This window comes from Haliaeetus leucocephalus, unplaced genomic scaffold (assembly GCF_000737465.1).
Source record: "Haliaeetus leucocephalus isolate CR32 unplaced genomic scaffold, Haliaeetus_leucocephalus-4.0 Scaffold773, whole genome shotgun sequence".
NCBI lineage: Eukaryota > Metazoa > Chordata > Aves > Accipitriformes > Accipitridae > Haliaeetus > Haliaeetus leucocephalus.
Window position 1 is genome coordinate 4,541,925 of NW_010973209.1, and position 22,362 is coordinate 4,564,286.

The 22,362-nt window shown below is 48.3% G+C and overlaps 1 protein-coding gene across 1 annotated transcript in view; it reads right to left on the reverse strand.

The window, feature by feature from the left end:
• The window catches only part of GRIK4 (glutamate receptor, ionotropic, kainate 4), a 138,082-nt gene that overhangs the window by 32,558 nt on the left and 83,162 nt on the right, over positions 1–22,362 (reverse strand). Inside the window, exons 7-9 of the mRNA XM_010581433.1 lie at positions 13,604–13,765; positions 6,367–6,519; positions 4,995–5,099 (exon numbers count right to left, since the gene is read on the reverse strand). Of these exons, the coding sequence (XP_010579735.1) occupies positions 4,995–5,099; positions 6,367–6,519; positions 13,604–13,765 (420 nt within the window). The remainder of the gene's footprint in view (positions 1–4,994; positions 5,100–6,366; positions 6,520–13,603; positions 13,766–22,362) is intronic.

Consider the following 22,362-nt stretch of genomic DNA (forward strand, 5'->3'; position numbering starts at 1 on the left):
AGAGGATGTCTGGGATCGTCAGATCTCTCCCTCCCTTGCAAGATGGATGTCAAGGTGATTTTAATCATCGCTATCTATGTATAAAGAGCCTCTGAAAAACAGAAAACACATTCATCTGCAAAATGTGTTAGAAAACAATCAAATGCTGTACACAGACACGGATAAGACGATCCTGTTGTTAAGGCTCTGGACTAGGACTTAAAGAGTTTTTAGGACTTGGGATTTTTTAGTAGCGGATATGATTGGTCTGTATAAATACACCAGGTGGAGGAGGTCCATAGCAAAGAGGTAGAACAGCTTTTGAAGCTAAAATAATAGTGTTGGCACAAAAATAAGTAGATATAAACCAGCCAGAGATAAACAGGCTGAAAATTAGAAAAGGGCTCCTAATGATCAGAGGAGCTGAAGTGACAGCATACCTTTCCAGAAGAGCAGCGAGGGCAACACAACCACCTGGTTGCAAGTTGGAGCTCAATAACTTCGTGAGAGGGATTATACAACCCAGTGACAGAGGACAGCCCATGGCCTGGGTAGAGAAAGTTCCCTCCATGTCCTCAGGCTGTGTGGTCCCACTGCAGACTCCTGCGGCATCATCTCTGCACCTCCCGGTGCCTCCCTACACTCAGCCCTCTGCCTCTGCCATAAGGAGAGCCAGCCCTACTCTGCCCGTCCTGCCTGCAACGCCTGCAAGCATCTCACGGCAGGAGGGCTGTCTTGTTATATGTCCTTGTTGTAGGCAGGGAGCAAACACACAGTTTCAGTGCAAACCAGCCCAAAGAGCCTCGAGGCTGGAATAAGCAAGGGAGTGCCATTGCTCGTGACACTGCTCCGTCCCCACAGGCAGGCAAGGTCCCTCAAACTAGCTGCTCTGCAAAAGTCGTTATTTGGATTGGTGACACTTAAAGATTTCTCATCTCCGTAGAAAATCACCAGTGCCTAAGGCAATGCAAGTGGGGCATTCCCAGCTTGCTCCTTCAATCCTTCAGCTCCTCTGTTCAGACGCAGCCATGTCAACTATGCCTGGGCTTTCAAGCTCCTTGTGGTGCAAGATGACAAAATACCACTCAAACTAATGATTTTAATGAAGCCTTCTGCTCAGTGCCCCGCAGGCCTGAATGGCAGCTGGTCGCAGGGAGAGATAACATAGCAGGACCTCTCCATAAGCTTCAGAGGCATCACAGGTACTTACTACCCCCTCTCCCCAGCTAAAAATTAAGGTAAAGCCAGCCCTGAATACAGGTGTCTTAAAACAGGCAGGGGACCACCACTGCAACAAACCCCGATACCTTCTGGGCTCTGATTAGCAAGCACTGTCCTACAGCTTGCATTCGTCACCTCCCCTTCCTCTGCGTCCCCAGGAAAAGGAAGGGGTACAAAATGCTATCATCCCTCATCAAGCCTTGCGTTTGGGGAGTCTTGTCAGCACTAATGGGAAAGACGCTGTGCCAGGAGGAAATACAATTAAATAGTTATTTGGTACATGGTGCCTTCACTGGCCCAAAGAGGGGGGAATTTGGAGGTGCCTGGAGAGGGAAAAGGGAATAAAAAAAACAAATGAAGGAAAGCCCCCAGAGGACACTGCACATCGCTGGCACTCCTGAAGGACGTTACTGCAAGACTGATACCAACAAGGCAAGCAGGCAAAAACGTCCTCCACAGAAGTTAGCATGGGACACAGAGAGCACCAACTGTTAAATCTTGTACAATCACGAGGCACGCACACAACTCACCCCTGAGGCCACGCAGCAACCCCCGCGATCCCCTTCCTCCCCAGACATCCCCTTCAGACACATGATTGGCACCTGGCATAGCCCCGGCAGGACCTGATGGTGGCACGCACCGAGTTGGCTGGGTCCTGGGGGGCAAAAGGCATTCAGCTCTTGGCAGGATCTGTCCCTGAACTCTTGCTGAGGGTAACAGCTAAAGAGGAACAAGTCCCATCGAGACTGATTAGCCGCTTCTAAGTTAAAAAGGTTTGATGTGGCAGGGATTGCGGAGGGTCTCAGAGCTATCGGCTGGTAACTCATCTGTATCTCATCAACATACCAATTAGACACCCCCGTCACTTCCACTGCTCCGTCTCAGGATGCCAGCAGAGCCTTTAACTAAACGGCCACTAATAGGCCGCACCTAGGACCGGGCGAGAGCAAGGGGTCACAGGCAGAGCTGGGGACAACGTGCCCATGGTGGGGCTCCAGCCTCGACAGCACCTTCCCCTGCCTCTCCTCTGCACACTTGCCTCCCCTGGGGCCACATAAATCACGGCCCCTCTTCACTCCCTTCTCCTGTTAAGCTGCCAAACCTGAGCTCTTGGTTTACTGCAAATCGCTACGCTGAAACTGGAGGGGTATGCCGCAATGCTTTTTAAAGGGGCAAAGAATGGGAAAAAATAAAAAGATGACATTTACAAACTCAGTCCTTGTCAGATATAGGGATCACCAACACATTAATGAGTCTGTGCTTTATTGCGCTTCCTATGAACAGAGAGCAGCTCTCATATGGCTAGGGAAAAATTTCCACTAGTTAAGCTAAATTAGGAAAAGACACGTTTGGTACGTTACATAAATGTATTAAAAATTGGATGTTAAAAAGCCCTGTCTCTCCTTGCCCAAAAGCAACAGCAAGTTAGAAATTCTAAGTGTCTCTAATTTGTTTGCTGGCTGGATCAGCTTCAAAATTTGGTGAATCCTCTATCAAAGCTGATGAGCTGGAAGTCCCTGTGGCTTCGATAGATGGAAGGAGAGAGAGGGGAGAGAGAAAGAGAGAGATGGAAAGAGAGAAAAGGGCAGAGAGCATGAGCTCGATTAAAACTAAGGAGGGAATGGAAGTGTTTCAAACAAGAGCCCGTTAACATATATCAGTTAATATAACCCTTGGGAACAAGATTGTCTCCAGGATATGAATGTCTGTTCCTTACGCCGTCCCCGCAAGGTGGGTTTAATTAAATGGTTTCTAATGATTTATTTAGTCATTTCTATTACAAGAAGCTGAGCTGGCGAGAAGGAAACAACCATCTATGGCACAGCAGAGTGGCTTTTGGCTTCCCTTTGCAGTGACCAAGATGGGCAGGCAGGATCAGGCAGGACCCTGCCCAGGTTTCACAGCTCCGTCCAGGGATGCCCGTCCCAGCCGGGCATATCATGGCAAACTTTTGCAGCCTGTGAGGGGCCCTAACACCCCTCCAGGCATTGCTATCAGTCAGGCAAGACCCCTGAGAGGGGGCTGCCTGAGAAGGGGAGGGCAGACAGCGGAAAGGCTGCTGCAGGCATACGGAGCAGTTTTATGAAGACTAACTCCTCCGTGGTGGGTTTCTGACAGGAGAGAGCTTGCAGCCACCACAGGATCTCAGCAGGTAGCTGCGCACACTGAGGGACTGCCCCGTCCTTCCAGCACCTTGTTACTGCTACTGGAAGTGATTTATCACCACTGCGCTCTGATGGGAAATCTGAAAAGCTTGGTCCCGGCGCAGCTTTCCTGGGTTCCTCTGAAACATGAAGCTGCTTATTTTACCGAGCTGTGGCAACAGGTCAAAAAATGTTTTCTCCTGTCAGACCGGGTTTGGGGAGAAGATCTGAGACTTTTGTCTCAGGGCGGATTAAGCTGCAGTCAGAGCTCTCTGTGGAGCTCTGGGAGAAGCGCTGCTCCAAGAGGACCTGTGTTTTTAACGTGAACTCTCTGCCACATTTAAACACATCAGAAACATAGCTGTCATAGCGAGGTTTACAGCACTTGCTTCCTCTGCTCCAGCTGAATGCACGCTCTTATTAATGCAGATGGGCTTGGATCTGTCACTTTTGCTCAGAATATGATGGGTTTGGGACATGATTAAAAGGGCATCGGTGCTATGAGAGATCTTACCATGGGGAAAATGCCATCCTGATCCCCCGCTCACTCAGCTAAAGGCAGCATCAAAGCTGAGCTGTCACTTGACAGGTAAGAACTGGCAGGCAACATCCTTGCCAAGGCTAAAATTCACTGCTGCCAGACCAGGAGAGATTTCTAATGCCAAAATGCTCTGTTGGTGTAGGGTAAGACACAATAGCTTTTGTTCTCTGCCAGCACCTAGGAGAAGTGGCAATCTCCAAGAAAAGGGCAGGTGTGGATCTGTCAGCAGGGAAATAAGACAGATGAAAACCCTTTTCCCGGGACTTGCATTTTTTTCCTGAATGAGGTTTGGATTTACCAGTAAAACCCTAATTCCTTGGGCTTGTGTCACGTAATCTCATCAGTTTGATATCTGTGACCCCACACAGTTATCCTTAACCTTAGCTGAAGCCAGAAAATATCCCTTGGACAGAAAGAAGGTAACAAGCAGAAAAAGGACCAACACTGTGAGGAATCTACAAGCGCTGAGACAAAAAGCAAATGAGAGTCTGAGATAAGCAAACCCGTTACAGAGGAACATGCACCATAAACTGAGAGGTAAATTGTCTTTCACTTCCTCCCACACAGCATGCTGGGGAGAGATGGTGGGGAGCTCCTGACACAGGATTGCCCCCTTCTATTTCTCTCCCAGAAGCAGTTGTTTAGAAAGGTTCACAGTACCCTCTTTTGCCCATTTCATGGGAGAGACTCCCACTTTTCCCCATCTAAATAATTATGAGTACACGTGTCTCCACAAGCTTAAGAACAAGTGCTGTATCTGGCATACACTTTACGCCCTGAATTATCTCCTGCACAGGAGGGTTACTGTGACAGGACAGATACTGACTCTAACATCACCACCTCAGGCGCCTGATACATTAAGACAAATCTAAATTATCTCGAGACACGTCCTTGATGAAGTGAAACACGGTGCGCTTGACAACCCAGGCCCAGCGAGAGCTACCACGACATCCACGCCGTGCTGTCACTTGCTGAACACCTCATCTTGCGAGGGGGGGGTGTCCGCAATCCCCTTCGGTCCCCGCAGCAGCAGCCTGAGCCAAGCCCCCACCAGGCTACGCACAGACCGTCCCCGGGCACCGTCCCCGGGGCAGCACGGCTGCTCTTACCTGTCGGAAGCCGCTGCGCGTGTGCTGCAGGATTTTCAGGGCGTAGTTGGATCGCTGGCCTTTGCTGTTGAATTCGATGTGGCCGGTGAGACCTTCCAATTCTACCTGTCCAAGAGAGAATGAGTTACAGCGCCCATCGAGGCGGCTCACCCCACCACCCGCAGCAGAGCCGGGGGTGGTGGCCACTCGCCCCACGCACTGGCCATCCACCCTCCCAGCAGGTACAGCAATGCAAGTCTTCGCCTCTCAATCCTAATTGCTTTCGGAGTCTGGCTAGGGTAGCAGAGAGACGCAGAGGGGAGCAGGAGAATCAGCAGCACAAGGTGCGGGGGTCCCCGAATTTCTTTGCTCCAGCTGCTTTGGAACAACCACCTCCGCAGCCCCTCACCGCCTCCCTCCATCCCAAGGCTAACACCGCGCTGCTCTGCGGCAGGCACGAGCTCTTCGCTGCATCGCACTGAATCGCTTGCGGGGGATTCCTCCAGAAACCATTATGTGCTGTTTCACAGCATCGGGCTGGCGTTTAACACAAGAGCATGTTGCAACGGAGCCAGGACGAGTGTCTAGCCTCACTGTGCAGATTAACCACTGCTCACTTGCTGCTGGAGCACCTCTTCAGTAACAAGGGCAAGCTACTGGGCCTCCTAGTAGGAGAGCCAAGGGAAGCTGAAGAGTTTTGTTGTCTCTGACTAAGGGTGAGATTTAAAGCAGGGTTCACATGCATCGACCAAAGTGGTACAAGGTTCAGGTTCAGCTGATCCTTCCTTTGGGGGGAAAAAAAAGATCTCATGAAATTTCCTCATCTCATGACATTTCAGTTGCACCCCAAACAGACTCAGAAAACATGCTCCTTCTGCATGGTCAAGCTCAGCTCTCAGGAATCACGTTGACAAACTCCAACTACTTCTCAAGGCTGAAATTTCAGGGTCTGTTCTTGTGCCAGAACTAGGCTTGATTGGTTCCGGCAACCACACTTTTGGGTTCAAAGGAACCCAATCCCCTTCATAGGGAAACTCACAACTTGCCACTGAGCTCTAAGCAATTGTACTGCATGACCTTATAGCAACTCAAGTTCACTCAAAACAGAGCTCCAACCACTTAGAAACATTCATACTTAAAAAAAAAAAAAATCACTGAATTCCAGTTTATCTGCAGCAAAGCCTGAAAAACGGAGAGTTTCATGTCGCTCCAAGGCCAGTGACAAACCAGCCCTCAGATCTCCTCTCTTTTCATTCCCAGCGCTACCTTCAAACAGACCGACATTCTGTGCTTGAGAACTGCGCCAGCACCAGCTTGTACATACATGTCTTTTCCTTCCGGCAGCGATGAGCACTAGCTCCTAACACACCAGCAAACTTCAGTCCCTTCTCACCATTCTCAGGTAGTTCATTAGGCTCGTGCCATGCTGCCAGATCTGGGCAGACCCACAGGACAGGGGCTTCACACCAATCTCCTGGCTCCGGTTCAGCTCCTGCACAGCAGTCACCACGGCATACACAGCATCGAAAAGCAGGGCGGAAGAGAGCTGTGGGGAAAAGGAAGAAAAAAAAATGGAGGCAGGAAGACAAAAATCGAGCCTCCCACTGCACCTTCAGGACCTTGCAGCAGGCAGGAGAGTGCTCTATCCACAACCTCAGCAAAGGTCCGAAAGGAGCAAAATCCTCGGCCTCCTCCATGCAGACAGCAAGCACTGCTTGCCTACCATTCTGCTCCAGCAACACCCTGCACCCCGTCTGCACACATGCAAGGACAGGGAGACAAAAGCAATGGTATCCTTGAACTGCTGATGTGTTGGCATCACTGGGGCAAGTGTACCCACTGGCAGCCCCAGTCCCACTCCCAGTCTGTTACATTTCTCCTTCTCTTCTTGCTTGTTTCCTTACCCTTTATGTCTCTGCTTGCTTGTTCCTCAGGGTTTCTGCCATCACTATGACCTTTCTATCTCTATTTGTCGCTGTCCCTTCCCATTCTTTTCTATCTCAGTTTCCTAAAGTAACTAACCCTTTCTAATCAAGGTGTGGTTTTTTGGTGCTTTGGTAACCTCTGATCAATCTGCTGCCCAGGGGGAACACCCCTAAGAGCATCAGGTTTGTGAAGTTCTTAAAATAGGCAGCTGGGCAGAATAAAAATCCTGTGCCTACACCCACAGAAGAAAATGTGACTGTGCTGCTTCAGCCTTCATTAGGCACCAGAGAGTCCTTCTTAGACCACTGCTTTGAAAGACAGATCCACAAGCAATGAGGTGTTGCTAGATCTGCTTCTCATGCAACGGAGTCCTGGCTTTCAGAGCCCGTAGAGACCATCTAGTGCCTTGCTGCAACCTCCATTTTCCTGCTGGCTGTTACCTGCTCTGTAATGGCATTGCTGAAGGAACGTCAGGAATCACAGAGCTCGTCCCTTCTCCTTCTCATCTTTGCTTCATTTGCCTTTAATCAGATTTCTTTGTCCATCAAGCCTCGCAAACAGTGTTTTTCGCCCATGCACAACCGTTTCAATGTTTTTGATCTAGTTAATAATCAGCCATTTGCTCTCTCATGTTCACTGTTGTGACTAAGATTTCACTTTTAATTATTGTCACCTCCTGACTCTGCTGGAATTAAGCCGCTGCAGCTCATTACTATCAAGGCTACATTTTCCTCGTGGCTATTTCCTCGTGGCTACTTCTGAGAGCATCCTCTTACCATCCCAGCTCCCAGCAACGGGTTCAATCTCTAGCCTGGGGCTCCTCTCCCCCACCTTACCCTGTGTGTGGCTTACAGCACTTGAGCAGTATCTGCATCCTCTATTCCTCCCAAAGCCTGATTAGGTGTATTCACTTCTGCCAGCAGCCCTGCAAGGACAATCTCACCCAGTTCAATCATCCCAATGAACCTCTGGCTTCAACCGCGTTACTAATTTGAACAGAGTGAACCAGACTTGACCCTGCCTGATCTTACTCAGATCAGTGGTAAGACCTCATTGACCACAATGGCCTGGGATTAGGCACTCAACAAGCAGCACAAAACCTTAAAATGTACAAGCCGGCACGAGTTAAAAGGCATGATTCCAGCCTGATGCTAGAAAACCCCCCAACACCAGCTCTAATGCCACCAGTAACCTCTCACTTTTCCAGTCCCGGCACAGACTCACATTTGCTCTATCACATTCCTCCTGCACGTACCAGTGCAATCTGTTTTACACAAATAGCATCTGGGGACTCTCCAGTGAGCACTGAGCAACTTGACTGGCATCTGTCAGTCTTGCATCTGACCTGTTTCCCATGCAACAGGCAGCACCTTTGGTCATATATATTGAGAGCTTTCTGCTAATAATAAGGATTGACTGGCTCCAGAGCTACAAAGTTTTATTACAGCTATTTTTCAGGAGGTAAACAGTAACACCAGAGGAGCTGAGCAGCCTGAGGACACACAAGGAATTGGTGGCAGAGTGGGAACAGAAACTGGGTATCCCATTTCCTATCCTGCCTTAGCTATGAGATATCACAGGTCCCTTTGCAACAGCAGCAAGCCTCTCCTGCATTTCTTCCCTTCTGTTCAGGGTACGTCTACTAAGGTTTTTTGTTTAGTATTCACATCTGACCTAAACATTCCCCTCCTGGGAAGCATTTTCCAGAGCTACTTAAAGGAGCTGATATATCCTTTTCCCTACCTTTCTTTTTTACCTTTAATACATGTTCTTTTTGTAATACAACCTCTCCTCAGCCTCTGTTCCATGAAGCTCTTTAGCATATACTTAATTTTAACTGTGGACTGAGTCCCATTCAGGTTACAGGATACCATACACAACTAGCAATTGCTTTCCTGAATCAGGAACCATATTAATACCAGTCAGCCAAATGAAACTGTTATGAGAGAAACGCAACCCCTGTGACCCCAAAGTTTCACCATCTCATACCAAATCAGAATATTAGACCAGCATTTTTAATTGTCTCCTGCTGGGTTTTCATCTTCATTTTCCCTGAGCAATTAATGATCTCTTATTAGCTGGTGAGCAAGAGACTCGTAGATCTCAGTGAAGCATTTGACATTATTGATTGGAATATTTCACTCCTTAGCCTCGAACAATTTGTTAGGATTTCTGGCAGCCCTCTTATGATTTCAAGAAATTTAGGGATTGGCGAGGGGGTTGTGATACACAGGATCAAGTCCTCCTGGTAGGGAATGGGAATCTCTCCCATGCCCTCAACATACCTCTTTCCTTTTTTAAAGAAAAATCACAGCTTTCCTCAGAAGAACCACATTTTCATTCCTGATGCTGCTTATCATTTATGCCAGCCATTCCCTGCCTCACCGGGCTCAAAACCAGGCTCCTATTCCAGCCTCTCCTTTTTATGGGTCCTGGAGCATGGCACCTGGATGCATGGGAGCCTGGCAACACAGCAACATGCAAGTAAACAGACCCGTGCACCTCCTTTTAAATACCTACCTTGATTCCCCTTTCAATATCTCTTGAACAGCCATCAGGACTCAGACCTAGGGAGGTTCATGGCCTTCACTCTATTCCCTCCTCTGGTACCAAGATCCTCTAAGGCACTCCACACCTTCGCATGGTTGCTGGCATGGGATCATCCTGCTCCACTGCTACCTGCAACCCCACCAGCAGCACTACCCCTCTCCTGTTTGTCTCTCATCTCAACCCAATGCAGCATTTGCTCTGTTGCCTTGCACCATCCACCTAATGACCATCTCCCTCTGCCACTATTCATTTGGTAACTCCTATAAAATGAATCATATTCAACACCGCAAGCTAATTTGGGATGCAGGCTGTGCGGAGGAAACCGTTCACAATTACACAGCATTGGAGTGCAGCAGCTCGTCTGGGTTCTTTGGTCTCTCTGGCTTTCATAGGTAGGCAAGTGTCTTCTCACAAGGGTAACTGGGGTTAACAAGGTTAACACAAGCTCACTGTTGCCAGCTGTCTCCTGCGGCCCAGAAAGTTAAGATGCGGAGTGGGTCATTTAGCACATCCACTCCACTTCCCTGCAGGCTCACTTAAGTTAGTGGTGCAGTAAATGAAGCTGCTTGACTTCGCACTGGAACAGATGCGGAGCAGCCAGATGCCTTGGGGCCATAACCTTCGGCAGAGGAGTGGAGAGAGAGCTGGAGGCAGCACCTTTTTAACTTCCCCTAGGCAGATTCAGCAAGGGGGATCTGTCACTGCTCTCGTGTACATCGCCTCAACTTTCTTCACGTTGCCTATAAAATCTCTCACTACTTTTATGTTCTCATTTTAAACCACAGCTTTGTCACTCTGTCACAAAAAGCCAATTTGCCTGTTAACAAATTGATTTTCTTCCTTGCATGCGTTGTCTGATTTGTGCAGATCCCTGTTGTTTTTGTACTGTCTCTGCAATATAAGAGCTCTGCGACAGGCTGCACATGAAAGACTTGGTAAGCTCAGCAGTGGTCCTCCACTCCCAGGTTCAGGGAGGACTTCCCTCTTTCCCTAAAGCCTGATTCTTGACAATGAAAGTTGCTAATAAAAATTGCCACTTGATGGATGCCTCATCAGAACAAGGCTCCAGAAAAGGGAGCAGATGGCAGGCTGGGCAGACGGGCTCGCTGCTCCATTCCCCTCGGCATGCCAGTCAGCTGTGCAAGGAGAGGCTGTACCCGAGAACTAAGGAGGTATTGCAGGGTACAACTGTGACACAACGCCCTGGGAACAACTCACCAACTAGAAAGGGTCAAGAAACAGATCTCCAGCCCTTGCGCACATCAGCTGGCAGGACGGTTCCCACCAGCGCCTTTAAGACAACTAATGCCGTCAGATGCCCTGCAGCTTGGGAGCAGGGATGGTGCCTGAGCTCTACCCTGGTACACTACAGCTCCTTGCTGGTTGCAGCACACCTTCCTCCCAACACCAGATCTGCCTCTCTAGAAACTAACAGCAGGTTAAGGAGAGCTGAGTAGAACATCCCACTTTATTTTTTATTTATGGAAATCTCCCACATAAAGGCTGTGTTTAAAGGTAAACGGATAACCAGGGAAATATGAACAGGTTTGGCTAGTCTGGGTTTTGCCATGTGGTTTTTTTTAAACTTTCCTCCTAAAATATTATCATCTGTATCTTTGCCCCCAAACACAACACAGAGAATTAAAACCATTAAAATCCTGTGAAACAGACTTTACAATCTGGATTTTATTCAATGACATAAACACTTAATTACAAACATCTGTTTTAGCCTAAATTCTAATTACCTAATCTAGCCATCTGTAATTTGAATGATTTTCTCTGATTTCCTTTCTTTGCAATGTGATTAATGAGAATGGCATTAGAGCAAGCAGCTCCCTCCTTCTTCCTCAGACGCTTTCTCAGCTCTAGCAAGAAAGCCCTGGGATTTTGCAGCTCGCAGGAAACCTCCCTCCTGTCACTTCCAGCTGTTGAGCTTCCTTTTCTCTTTTTAGTATGAGCTACCCCACGAGATATCTGCTTCCCAGGACTAAAAGGGGAAGTTCTTACACAGACACATGCTCTCTGGGAGCTGAGACCTGCCAGATTTCCAACGGCAGAGGCAATGCATGGCAAAATGGTGCTGGATTTGCTTTGCAGACACAGGAGAGGAAACACATGCCCTGCCTGGGAATATTTCACTTCACCTCTGCTCTGTATCTTCACCACCCGAGGCGAGGCCCTTTTCTCATCACCTGGGACATGGCGTATTGGCAATGGGAACCTTGCTATGAACGTGGAGCGAACCTTCGCATTATCAGAAAGAAATCGTCTTTTGGTTAAGACTCTACACTAGGATTTGGGAGAACTGAACCCATTTTCTAATTGTGCTGTAGATTCCCCAACGCTGATATAACGGGAAAAGTCACTTCCCTTCCGTGCCTCAATTTCCCATTTGTACACCAAGAATAACACTCCCTCCCGAGCAGCTGAGCACCGGCTAGCACAAGGGGAGCTACCCTACCCAGCACAGCCCAGAGCAGCCAGACAGCAGGTTCTTGGGAAGCCACTGCAGCCCCTGGGCAGGTCCCCTAATGACAGCAGGGCTGGAACCGTTTAGGTCAGGGCGATCCAGCGTGGCCGAGCCCCCTCCCTCGAGACATGTCTTCCCTGGCCTGGGAGGAAGCCTGCTCTATGGCTGATTATGCTTTATGAATGAATGAAGGGAGCATCCAGCTGACTTAATATTACACCGATGGGTGATTTAGGCTCAGGCTGACAAACCGAACAGTTCCATTTCAGCTGTGAACTCCTTCAAAAAAAAAACAAACAAAAAAACCCCCCAAGCTGCAATGGGGCATGCTCTTGCATCCTTGCACCTACTGGTTTTACTGGTTGTTCAAGACAGCACAGGGTAAGAAGGCACAGTAAGGTCAGTTATTTCCCCATCACACCTGCTACACTCCTGTTCCTACTGTCTTCTGTTTGTACTATTAGAAGGAAATTTATTTTTAATGCCTCTGAACAGTCCCTGCAACCGTCATCTAAATAGGAAGCTTCCTGGTAGCAAACCTATAGAGATTTAGCAGGGCAGACAGCAAGCTCACTGCAGCTGCCTCTGTGTGGGAGGGCTGGAAGGAGGGAGAGCAGGATGGTCCCAGGCACATACTAACCATGGCCTGAGCTCCATGTCAAGCCAATAGGATGTGGACACAAAGGGCAGCAAGCTCCTCATTTCGCCTGTTTAATATCACTTTGTAGTGATAATAAGGAGGTTTTCAGCAGCACACAGCTGCCTCAGCTTGTCAAGGGGACCCTGAGTTCATTAAAAACAATGCAAAGGGTTCCACTGATGGCATTTTCTCTCTCTCCCCTCCCCCAGCTCCAGCCACAGCCCCCTGCAATCCCCAGCGTGGCAAGTCTGCTTTGCAAACCTTCCCAGTTATGAAGAGTCCCTAGGGAAGATTTCGGTGCTGATCCGCACACTCATCAGGGAGATGTTAGAACACACAGCGTAACACAGCCCCTTGGCATCTGCCTAAGCCCAGCCCTTTCCATGCTCTTTGCATCTAGTCTCCCTCTTCCTCAAGCCGTTTTCCTAGAGGTAAAATAAACAGGGACAAATTTCACAAGGGAACACTGAATCAGGGCTGCATCATCCCCTGCACTCACATATAAATATAATTCAAATTAAGATTAGGATTGAATTTAAAGCTGTACAGCCATTCAAGCACAGACAAGCCCTCTACACCCACGTGGCTCCCCAGGGTCCCTTTGGGCAACCGCAGGCTTTCAGGATTGCTTTAGTATTCTCCAGATCAGGAGGCTCCCTGGTAAGTCACAGCTTGACACCCCAAATCCCCTCCTACCTACTTAACTCAGCTAAGGTGCTCTGTCCGGTTCCTCTTTCCCATTCCTGGACCGCCATCTGCCCAAGACTGACAACCGTGAAAGCCAATCCAAGCTGCAGCAGTACAACAGCAGCCTGGTGATGTGCCCGAGCTCTTTAGCACAGGGCTTATCTGGATTAAATAATTAGTGAATACCATGTACCCATACATTTGAGACCAGAGTTTCTACCTCTGCATGGCCTTCACACTGCATTGCCAGTGTCTGCTCAGAACCAGCCCACAGCTCTTTTCACAAGGTTTTCCTGACGGTCTATAGCAGCTTCCAGCTTAGGGAGACTGTAAGCAATGGGAATGAATTTTACTTACTGCTGGCCCAGTAAAAGGAGCGTGATCGCAGTTCTCCTGCCAGGACTGGTTGAGGCTCTGGACAAACTCTTGGAAGAAAGCATGAGACTGGTTGAAAATGGAAAATCCCAGGATGTTGACTCGGTCATCCAGCAGGGTGTCCAGGCGCTGGAGGGAAAACTCCTAAAGCAGCCCAAAACAGAAAATGGGATTAGGGAAGAAAACAGGCACCAAAAGCTTCAAAACCACTCAATACCCTTGAAGGGAAGATGGGACCATGCAGCTACGAGAACCTGCATGTGAAACCTACCACCTCCAAGTTGGGGCTGAAATCCACCCACTGGCCGGTAAGGAAGAGCCTGGGTGCTAACCACGCTTCGATTCAGCATGCTGCCCGTCTCAGGCTTTTAATGAAGATGTCAGCCAAGTCCAGTACTTTATTGGCCAAGTTCCACAGAAAGACCAAAACCCCTCCCAAAGCAGGTGCTGGGAACTTTTCATTTCTGAGCCGTGGTTCCTGTCAACCACGGCCAAGTGTGGCGTTACTCTTTGCAGCTTCAAAACCAACTCTTCTGACAGGAGGTTCCCTGTTACACAGAAGTTACAGCAGAGGCAGGGAGGTGGATGATATTTTTCAGATTAAGCCAGCAACCTGCTACAATTGGCCAGAGAAGGTCAGCTGTGTTGTGGGAGGTCCAGATTACAGAGCTCCTTAGCAGATTTATACTTCCCAAGCAATGGTCTCTCCAAGGCACTCCCAGAAAAAGATCTCTACTGTGTTCCCCATGAAAACACTGCTGTGCCCACGTATTGCTACAGCTGAGAGCCCCAGACAGTGCGAGCACACAGACAGTGGTTGTCCATCCAAATAGAGGGCAGGAGGGATCCCCAAGCCACCAAGACCACCAGACTGTGGGACCCATGTCTGGAGAGACACCAACGTCCTTCTTCTTTACTATTTTTAATTTCCTCTGAGAGCATACTGAACTGGACCCCAGCCTGGGTGGCAATCATCATCTGCTGAGTGAAGTTGCTCTACCACCACAATATCTAATTCGGTGACACCAACTTTAAACTGTTAAATTAAAGCAGTTCCTCCCCACAGGGCAATCCTGCTCTGCTCCTTTCTGCCATCAGGTACCAGGAGGAGATGCCACTCACAGGACATCCTAATGTCCTGTGGAGGCCTTTAGGGAAGGTGCTTTGACTGTGGGCTTTGGAGCGGGGCCCATCCTCTTGCATTTCTGAAGAGCAAAGTGGTAAGATGTATAAAAATGACTGTATGGGGGGAAAAAAAAAAAAAAAAGGAAAAAGGGAGAGCTCTATTTTGCTACTCACGTCAATGAAAGCAGTTACATGACAAAGCCAGTTTCCTGGAAAAGAGTCCAGCCCTCCTTGTCCTATTAGCAGGAAATAATGGCACCTTCCTCACTAATTTCTCTTTTGCTAATTGCTAAAATGGAGTGAGAAGGTGGGAGTAATAGATTCTGAAACTGCTGGATACCCATTCTCTTCCACCACTAATACGAATGTCTTTTGGCTCTGTGGACTATGAGATTTCAGCAAGTCAAGTAATTTTTTATCTTTCCTGCGTACGTGTGCACATAGGAACAATGTCTGTAAATCTCTGAAACATGGAGTTACAAGACTATTCCAGCACGGCAAACTCCCACGAGAATGTGATCAGACACAGGATTAAATGCATTTTGGACACAACCGCATTAACGTTAGGTAACATGAAATTGCCTGTGAACTATTGATTCGTTTGAATGATATTATCCTCCTGCCTTCCTGACAGGTTATCCATTTACCCACGGCATCCTGTCAACCCACGCAACGAGGGCAGATGGCTAATGAGGACTTGGGCCTGAGGAGATCCTGGATGCAAGCAGAGCAGCAGGAGATATGTTGAGCCCCTGCAAAACACTACCTCCCCCCAGCCAGAGCTGGGAGGCAAATTGTGGGGGGCACAACACGAGCAGCTGTCCGACTGCCCTCTTGGCTTCATTATATGCAGAAGGAAAATGAGATGTTATGTACTGAAACAGCCACACAGACCAAGGCTTCAGTCTCAGGCCAGACCGCCCCAATCTCAAGGCAGCTGAAATTAGTGCCTGCCTTTATCACGCCTCTTCTCCCCTGAAGACGTTTCTAAGCTTTTGAGGTTGCTCAGGCCCTGGCAGGTTTGTTAAGCTCTGCTCCTTAAATTAGCAATTCCTGGGTGAGGCAATGTGCCCCGCTGGTCTCACTTCACATGGGGGAAACTGAGGCAGAGGTGCGATTTGCCCCAGTCACAGAGCAGTCGCAAGGCTGAACCCATGGGTCCAGTCTGCTCAGGCTGGCTGAGTGATGGGGTCAGTCCCAGCCCCCGGCTCGGCTCCCTGCGCAGCTTTCAGGAGGGACCCCTGCCCGCATCAGCCCCATTTCCCTGGGAAAATTCCCGTGCCCCGCTGAGGATGGAGGCAGCTGCCAGGGCTCGCTGCCTGACAAAGCGACCGCAGGCAGACCCAGACGTGCTCCCCCACCGGAGTCAACAATTTGATCTGGTTCAAATGTTAACAGCAGCTTTTTCCCAGCTCCCATTAGTGGTGGCTGGTCATTGCAAGCTTTGGTCTTTTTCTACAGCCAATGCTCTCCATATCCATCTTTTTCTAGGCAAGCCTCCAGCTGCAGAAAACCCCATTTCTGATGCTGTCATGCTCATAAAGCATCCACCTCTGTAACACAGGGGGATGGCGTGGCCTGTACGCGACCCTTTGCTTGCACTGCTCCCTGTCCTTTCTCCCTGCTCCAGCTCCAACCCTCTGCCTTTAAATGTTTTTCCATCAGATGTGCACAAGAGTATTCTGCGGACCCAGGTCAGAAACAAGCAATGAGCCATGAGCTGCCTATGCAATGAGATGGAGACCAACCGTCCTTGGGGGAGACACTTCATTTGCAATGGGATAAGAGAGATTTGGTAAGGTCAGGCTTGCTACGGAGGGCAAAGGGGCGAGAGCATCCAGATACTCCAGTAGCTGCCGGCTCAGCTCCTGTCCCTGTTTGTTTTTTTCCTTTCCTACACAGTCATTCACCACACTTGACATTTCCAAACCCACGTTTTGCAAACACAAACTCATTTGCCATTCAAGGCCTGCACCACTCAGCTGATTTCCAGAGCTTGACGCCCCATCCGTCAGCCCTGGTCCTACCTCCCGCCCTGCCCTCCCGATGGCAAGGGACGGCTGAGCCTCTGATGCTGCCTGGCAAGAGGCGAGCGCAGCCAGGAAAAGGAGTGGAAGACCCTGCTCTTGGAGATGACCTCAGATGGCTCCTCTCACCATGCATTTGTGTGCAAGTGTTAAGGCATTTACCTTTCCAAAGATCAGATTGAGGTAGAGAAATATTGTTCAGATTTGAGAAGCAAGACTCAGACACGTGAACGGCTCTGTAGTGGGTGCACAGGGATTCGGTGTCAGATCCAAGGTTTTCTCATTGAGACATACTGATGCTGACTTTTGCCTAAGCTAGGAAAAAATTTAAACAGTCTGAGCACAACCATGGTATACATACCTGACCTTGCCTTGACTGCTAGACAAAGCTGGCGGGCCTAGTGCTTACACAGAATAGTTGCACAGCCGCCTTTCCTGTCCTCTCCTCATGTAGTTACTCTTCCTTATCTGCAGTGCTGGCTGGTACTTTTGCAGGCTAGAAGATAGCTTTCCAATGCACGAAGAGCAAGGAGCCATTAGGAAAATAACGCACACCTGTCAGCAGATTCTGTTTAAACGGGGGACTCCAAGCCCTGGCGTACCTTGTCCTAGCCTCCTTCGTCTGCACAAATACAGTTTTGTAACCACATACTTTCAGGAAAGATCAAGGTACCTGGTGAACACAAGAGCGTGCGAATCAAAGAGATGGGTGCAAACAGCCTCTCCCTCATTACTTCTTATTCCACTGCCAATGATTTTTTTTTCCCCTCCCTACACCAGAACAATTGCAATAGTTGACCAGCCCTTTGCCCTCTGTCTCAGCCCAGCTCCTTTATGCCAACCAGTGCAACCTGGTGCACAGAGAAGACCGTCAAAAATCACGCCAAGGTGAATTTCAGGTATACAAATCCTGGCTGCCCGAATACTTCCCCTTCTTTTCAATCTGTTTTTTAAAGCACCCACCAAAATTCAATATTCTGTTTCATGAGATCTCAGAAAAGGTAGGCCCTGAGGGTCTGCAGCCAAAAATTAATGAACTTTTACAGAAGAAAAATCCCCAGGCTTTGCTCAAATCACAACAAATTCTGCAGCAGCACCAGGCAATTACAGTGTAGATTTTCTGACTTCTACTACAGGGCTGCAACCACTAAATATGTGCTGTTAAATAACAACACTTAGCAATTCTATGGCACTCTATATTTTCAAAGTGCTAGGCACACATTAGCTAATTGAATACAAAGGGGTTCCCTGGGAGACAGCACTGGAGGAGTTATTAGAGGATGAAGTCACTCTTGGGTTTCTGTGCTTCATGCGGCACTCGACCTGCATTCTCACTTTACAGCAGCAGACAAAACCTATGGAGTGACCCAAACATTTAGATCATTGGGAGTACCTGGCTAATAAAAGCCACACAGCCAAGCTCAGTAATTCATGATTTTAAAACCATGAGCTTGGATTTTCTGGCATCACTAGCTGTGAGTTACGATCAGGAGATTTACAGCCTATAGTCTCCATTCCATTAGGAACATAAAGCCATAAGGTACAAGCATATTACTCAGTGCAAGTCTCTTGACTTGAATGTTCAGATCGCGGGCCAGCCGATCCCAACTGGGACTCAGCACCCACAAGCCCTCTCCCACCTCAGCCTGGGTTTCTGATGGAAATCCCCCTCCTGCCCTGCCCGGTTCACTCTGGCTCTGTAACACAACAGCAGCGACATGCTGCTCCTCACATTGTCACAGCACAGTGCCAGGTGAATGTACAAAATCACTGCTGCCGTTGCGCCGTGGGGACTCCTGCCAGGAGATTACTGTTCCCACAATACAGAGGAGGAAACTGAGGCACAGCGCAAAAAAATGGCAAGCAATTAAAAATTTGACAGCCCAGTTCAGCCCGAGAGACATGGATAAACAACATGCCTTGCAATGCAAAACATTAAAGGCAACATTCACATTTAAGCATGTAATTAATGAAGTATCCTCCCAAATCTGCACCTAAGTGATCCACTCCCAGACTAAAGTAGATGCCACAAATAAAGTCCAGGTCTTCCCTCTCTACTGGCCCCACTGCCACCCATCACACCCTCCCTCCCAAGTCTGGGAAGAGGCTGGAGACTTCTGCGTAGAAAGGGCCAGTCAAGCAGGGGATTATTAGTGTCATAACAAGCTGCCTGATAAGCAAATGTTTTTTAAAGTGTGGAGCTGCGAACCCTCAAGACTCCCCTGCACTGCCATGCTGTGGTCTCACTTCAGCGAGTGGCTCCTGGTAATTGCTTACCCCGCAGCAGCGAGACGGCCAGTTTGCTATTCAGCGCTCTGCATCAGCTATTGAGCTCCTTCCAGCTTTATCGATTTAGCTGGTGATATTGTTCTGCATCCCATTTGTGTACGCAGAACCTCGCTCCCTCACTTGATTCTTATCACATTTTTAATAACCTAGATCACCCGGGAAGCAGGGAGACAGAAACTACCTACCTGCATGGAGGCAAGTATAAAGTATATACTTGGAGACAAGTATAAAGGTGATCTCGTTTTGGTTTTAGTGACTCCAAGACCTTCCCACGCCCTGCTCGACCTCACCCCATCCCAAGCCCCTGGAAGGAACAGGATTTGCTCAATACAACCTACAATGACAGTAAGATGTCCCCCTCCCTTCCTCCTCTCTCTTGCTCACACACACATGTGGTTATCTTCCTCTCTTAATTACCACAAGAACCTTATTGGATTTTGGGATCTGCTGATTAGCAGCCTCCAAAACACCCTCTGACTCTGTCATTGCCCAGCACTCAATAGGAGAAACTCCTGGTGCTCTAAGCTCAGTAGGCTGCTCTGACCTCATTCCCTCAATCCCAGCCAAGGATCCGGCCCTCTGACGGCAGCTAAGGCTGTTACACCAGGCACAGGTTCGCCGTGGGACCAGAACACACTGTACTGTTCCTTCTCTATTTTTATGTGGGATGGGAAGGAGAATACTGGGCCAAGGCTTCCATTTCTCTATTAAGTCCTCACTCTGGCAAAACTTCCATTTCAAGAGTATTTGGTGCTTAGAAAAGTTGTCACCTTCCAAACGCAGACTTTCAACTCCCATACTGAGATTGCCTGGCAGCCTTTATGCAAGAGCTATACCTTCAGATAGTGCAAAGTCAGCACAGCTCTAGTGACTTCACTGCTGACATCATCGGATGCCAATGTGCATCATTATTCACCATTTTAGGGTTAACCAGAGGACATAAAGTATGTCAGCTCTTGGTTCTTTGGGCAACCAAAACTCTCTCCAGGGAGTCTCTCCCCAGGCCACGGGTGGCAGGATTCATACACTTGGTCCAAAGGGGCAGAAGGTACCAATCCTGGTCCTATTTACACGAACAGATCTGATGCAACTGCTCTGCAGTTACTCCAGGTTGTCACAGTTCAGGCATGAACAACATGTTGAGTCCAGACGAAGACTTGCTGACAGAGAGGGGAGCAGAAGGACTAGTCTTCCTTCAGGGACACCCAAACAAATGGCTAAAACATGGATTCCTCACAAGAAGCTTGAAAAGACTTTAGGCTCCTGCGTCACTGAGGTCCCTTACAGTGCTCTTGTACTGATGGAGATCATTAACAGCAGCAAGAGTACAAGAAGAAAGAAAAACGTGCAAATCAACAAAAGACACAAAACACAGATTGAAGTGAATGACTTTCCCATCCTCCTCTGTAACAGAGGCATGCCAGGGACCACCACCTGAGCATCGCTACCAGCCTTGGGCATTGCCATGTGGCCATTACATGACTGGGACATTTGGCCCCTGCAATGGTCAGTTCTTCACAATCTGGCACCAGTGACCAATTTCTCCCCTGAGATCGTCAGACCTCCTCTGTTAGACGTAGCAGTGGAGAAAATACCTGCCTTTGCCTCTCTGGATCCTGTTGCCCTCAGGGCTGAGCTGCCGAGTCTGTTAATCATTCCTAAGCTCCTCTAAGAACACATTTATTTATTTACTCAAGTGGACAATATTATGCTAAGTGCTTTATGCTTTTCTTGAAAGTCTCAGTTTATTTATAAACTATTGACAGAGTCAATAAGTTTATAATGGGCCACATGTAAAAATCAATTTCTCTGGAAGAAAAAAAAGCCATCACAGCAACAAATTGTGGCCTTTTGAGTAAGTAAGTGGATGTGGGAGATCTACCCAAGGGATTGTTACTCAGCCATTCATGTAGTTAAAGAGGAACGGCGATCTCAGTGAACTCAGGGACAATTCAGGGGAACTGTCCATATATAATCTGGTTGCTCTTAGAAAGTTGACACCTCACCAAAGCATCAGTGTGCCATATGCTAGTAAGGACGGGTCTTTTACCTCCTCATGCAAGGAGAGCTATTAAATTTCGGAGGCTGTTCTTCAAACAAGAGCACTTTAGGAAAATACATTGCCCACATACTTAGTGAAAGCAATTTACTTCAACTTCTCTGCAGGGAGCCTGAAGTTTGAAGAGTGACAAATACTCAAAGAGCAAAGAGGTCAAGTGCTACTGTTGGGACCTGAAAAGCACAACTCTTGGAAAACAAGGGGCAGAAAGTCTGAAGGACAAATAGGACAAGACAGCATGAGGGCAGAGGAAAAGAGAGGTTTGCTCTCCCATCAGAGGGCCTGGGCTGTATCTGAGAGAACGATTTACTCAACAACTGGAATTCAAGCACAGGGTGAACTCTGAACAATGCATAAAGATGACCCAGACAGGTAAGGTAGCACAGGCAGCAAAACACAGGGAGGTACAGTTACTGCTTCATCTAAATCCTCCTTTTCTCTTGCTAACTGGAATGAGGAAGAATTGCTTTGGCATCCTTGCAAAAACCTGATTTGTTTGCCCTGCTACCACATGCCACCGAAAATATGAACCATAAATCCACGGAATGATCAGAGCTCTACAAAAAGGTTTGCATCAGCTACTGGGAATCAGGAAGGCTGGCTGGACTGCAAGGTAAAATTTGTCAAAGCACAACACAAGACTTCGCCTTCTTCACTTGTGCAAGGGAGCGCGAGGGTGCTTGCGGCCAGCAGACCTCGTGCAGCGAGGCCAAACACCATGGCCTGCGCCAGAGCTCGCGCCGCAGAACCAGACACAGAAAGAGACGGTCATTTTCACAATAGAAAGTAATTTCACAAAGCAGGACTGAAAACCTAAGCTCCACAGCCCTGGTCAAATACTAAGCTGTAGTCCACTTTCCCTCCGCTTTACATCATTCCCTCCTTCCAAAGGATGTTACCATAATGACAAGCTACCGCTGAAACGTGTGATGTTGTCTGGGTGATTTGGACACTAATTTCCCCTCCAGTTCCAACGGGGCATCCAGAGTGGCAATTCAGCTTTGAAAACTTCATCCTGTATGAAGACCAACCTCTTTATAAATCACTAAACAAAGAAGAAAAAACAGGAAACAAAAAAACAAACCAAAACTGATTTATCTGGTCTCTGGAAATTGAATACGGCAGCTGTTTTATCAGCAACAACACCTGCGCACAATATTGTCAGGGAACAAAACTGCATCCAATGAATAGACCATCTGACTCAAGGCACTAGTAAAACTCCCTTACACCTTCCTTCTTAC